This window comes from Verticillium alfalfae, genomic scaffold, assembly GCF_000150825.1.
Source record: "Verticillium alfalfae VaMs.102 supercont1.1 genomic scaffold, whole genome shotgun sequence".
NCBI lineage: Eukaryota > Fungi > Ascomycota > Sordariomycetes > Glomerellales > Plectosphaerellaceae > Verticillium > Verticillium alfalfae.
The window spans coordinates 1,755,519-1,758,176 of record NW_003315038.1 but is presented as its reverse complement, the minus strand read 5'-3'; the positions used below and the strand labels follow the sequence as shown (position 1 = coordinate 1,758,176).

Sequence of the window (2,658 nt, the reverse complement as noted above, 5' to 3'; positions counted from 1 at the left end):
ACCGGGTTCGATTTTCGATGGAGGTAACGTGGATACACGTGTCAAACTGCGAGGGGACATAGATCTTCGAGCAGACGCGGTGGCAAGCGGCTCAGTGCGCTCGTTGCTGTCTCTTCCGCGCGGCATATTTTCGGCTCGTTCAGGACGCTCAGTTAACGCTGCACTGTATCCGTCACGGTTGAGCAGTAAATCTCGGAGCCATTTCGCTGTGCGTCTGTAATCGAGAGCTGCACCCTTGGTGGCCGTGGATTTGGTGGCAGGAGATGCACGCACCTGATCATTGTATTCATCGTTATGGAGCGAGTCGTCTGACCCGATAGCGAAGTACTTTTCCTGGCTTGAGACATCTGCGTCATCTTGCAATGGCTGTACCTTGGACATGTGTTGGTGGTCTAGGCAGGGTACGCTTACTCCAGAGACTTCGAGTTGGTGATATGCTGTTGCTTCGGTGCGTCCGTCTGGAGGAGCAGCAGACACCTTTCGTGAGACGTTTTCCGGAACAAGAGCATTTTGCACGTCTGGGCTGTCTTCACCGCTAGAAGTCTCCATAGAGGTCTGGGCGTCAGAAACGTGCTCTTCCTCCCTCGAGGCATCAAAGGGAGCAACTTTTGACACAGCTGGGTGGCTTTGCTGCCCCTGGTTGATATTCTCGTGATGGTAGAAGGGCTTGAGGTCAGCAGCTGGTCGAACCTTTGTGGCACGGCTGTGCTCAGCGTGCTTTGGAATTTCTATGGGTATGGTTGTAGGGCAAAGGTCGTCCCCAGTCAGTGTGCGCTGTACCTGAACCAACAAGATCTCAGGTTCTGAAGATGTAGACGATACAATTCCCGAGTCTGTGGATGGGAGAGATGTCTGTTGAGCGAGCTGTCCTGACGTGCCGGCGTCGCAAAAGTCTGCGCCCTTCAGAAGCCCGGGATGCTGCACCTTTCTGTGTGATTCTGTAGTGTGGAGTGTTGGGTCGATGCATGGCCGCTCCTGTTGATCGTATGGGTTTCTGGGCGGCCCGATAGGAATCCGGTCAGGAGACGGCGATTCTGTAGCTCGGAGCGAGCGTGCTCTTTCGTCTGCTACCATGGGTTTCGCTTCGAACGTTTCTGGCGAATACGCACGCAGGAACGGAACCGTATCGGTAGAGGGCTCTCGACTCAGAATAGGGGGAACAGGGAGATCTCGGTCCACGTCCATGGCCCGGCCGGGCTGGGTCTTGAGCAGCGCATGTCGATGGCCGGCGGCAGATTTTGAAGCTGAGGATAGGGTCGAGGCCATGCCTTTTCCTGGGGCCAGAACAACTGTCTCCTCAAATGATGGACGGGTACTCGGGGTGGGCGTGTTGTCGAAGTCGCCTGCCACTATTTCTGTTCCAGAAACTTCTGGCCGAGCCGTAGCAGCTCTGTTGAAATTGAGATATTGTGCAAACATTTGACGTTTGGTGCCGACCGGGTTTGGAAGTGTTTCGACGGTGGGGACAGAGGAGGCGTCTGGAATGCCTGCGCTCAGGAGAGGCGTATCGTCAGAAACGACCGTCTTGACGGAAGGCGTTGAAGAGCTGGATTCTGACTTGTTGGCAGTGATGGTGAGCTCCTCGGCAGAGCTGTAGCTGCGGGACTTGAACCGTCGATGGACAGAGAGGAGGGGTCTGTCAGGTGCTGGATCTCGATGGAAGGCGTCAGAGATCGGTGCCTCGAGGCCTGCGACATGGGAGCTAGCAGAAGCCACCCATGAGAGAGGAGTCGGGCTTGTTCGTTTCGAACTAAAGATGCTGGTACTATGTTGGTGTGGAGGGATGGAGAGGGCGAGGTGGGAGGAGAGGTAAGAGGGGGAGGAGTTATACAGAAGCAGATACAGAAGCCGGGCCAGACTTTTGTTGAGAGAAGCGAGGCTGAACCCGAGGTAAGAGTCCATGAGCTTCCCACCTACCTACCTGCCTACCTTGCCTCACCTTGGGACATACATAGGTACCTAGCCTAGGTGGGTACAGAAGGAGAGCAGACAAAGCGCAGGACGGAAGCAGGTGCAGTCTGGGGGCCCTACGCAGCTTCCATCTGTCAGACGCGTGCCACGAGTGATGTTTCCATCGGTGCCCAGAGTACAGAGTACAGAAAGCAGCAGCACCAGGCAATCTCTGAGGTTGCAAGCCATGGAGATGCAAGGTTGACAACAGAGGCCGTGAAAAAAAAAAAAAAAAAAAAAAAAAACGAGACGGCAAGCTTCTGATGGCAAGGGCGCAGGGTAGAAGGCGCATGGCGGCGGGACTGTGGCATCGAGCCCGGCACACGACGATGGATGATCCTCTATTTCTTGAGGCAGACCTGGTTACATGCTCTTGACTTCTGATCAATTGCGAATCGTATTTGTGTAGCATGGTGGTTTGAGGCACACAGCGTTAGTTGATGGCAAAAGGAGGTCGATGCACTGGCTCCAGGGCGAACGACTACCGAACGACAGTGAGAGCAGGTATCCGCCCTTTGCGGTGACATGCCGACTTGCCCTTTCCCTCTGGCCAGCACATGGCGCGCACGAGGGACTGAGTTGAGCATATACGTCGTTCCACCGAGCATTTCGTGTCCACGAGTCTGCTTGTACGTGTGTAGGGAAACCAATCTGGCAACTGGACACGGACATGTGGGGAAAACCCGGGGTGGTACTAACTGATTACGT

The 2,658-nt window shown here is 55.0% G+C and overlaps 1 protein-coding gene across 1 annotated transcript in view; it reads right to left on the bottom strand.

Moving 5' to 3' along the window:
• The window catches only part of VDBG_00533 (conserved hypothetical protein), a gene marked incomplete at both ends in the record, with an annotated part of 5,173 nt that extends 3,034 nt beyond the window's left edge, over positions 1–2,139 (bottom strand). Inside the window, 3 exons of the mRNA XM_003008805.1 lie at positions 37–1,688; positions 1,930–1,939; positions 2,032–2,139. Of these exons, the coding sequence (XP_003008851.1) occupies positions 37–1,688; positions 1,930–1,939; positions 2,032–2,139 (1,770 nt within the window). The remainder of the gene's footprint in view (positions 1–36; positions 1,689–1,929; positions 1,940–2,031) is intronic.
• Between the last annotated feature and the right edge of the window lie 519 nt (positions 2,140–2,658).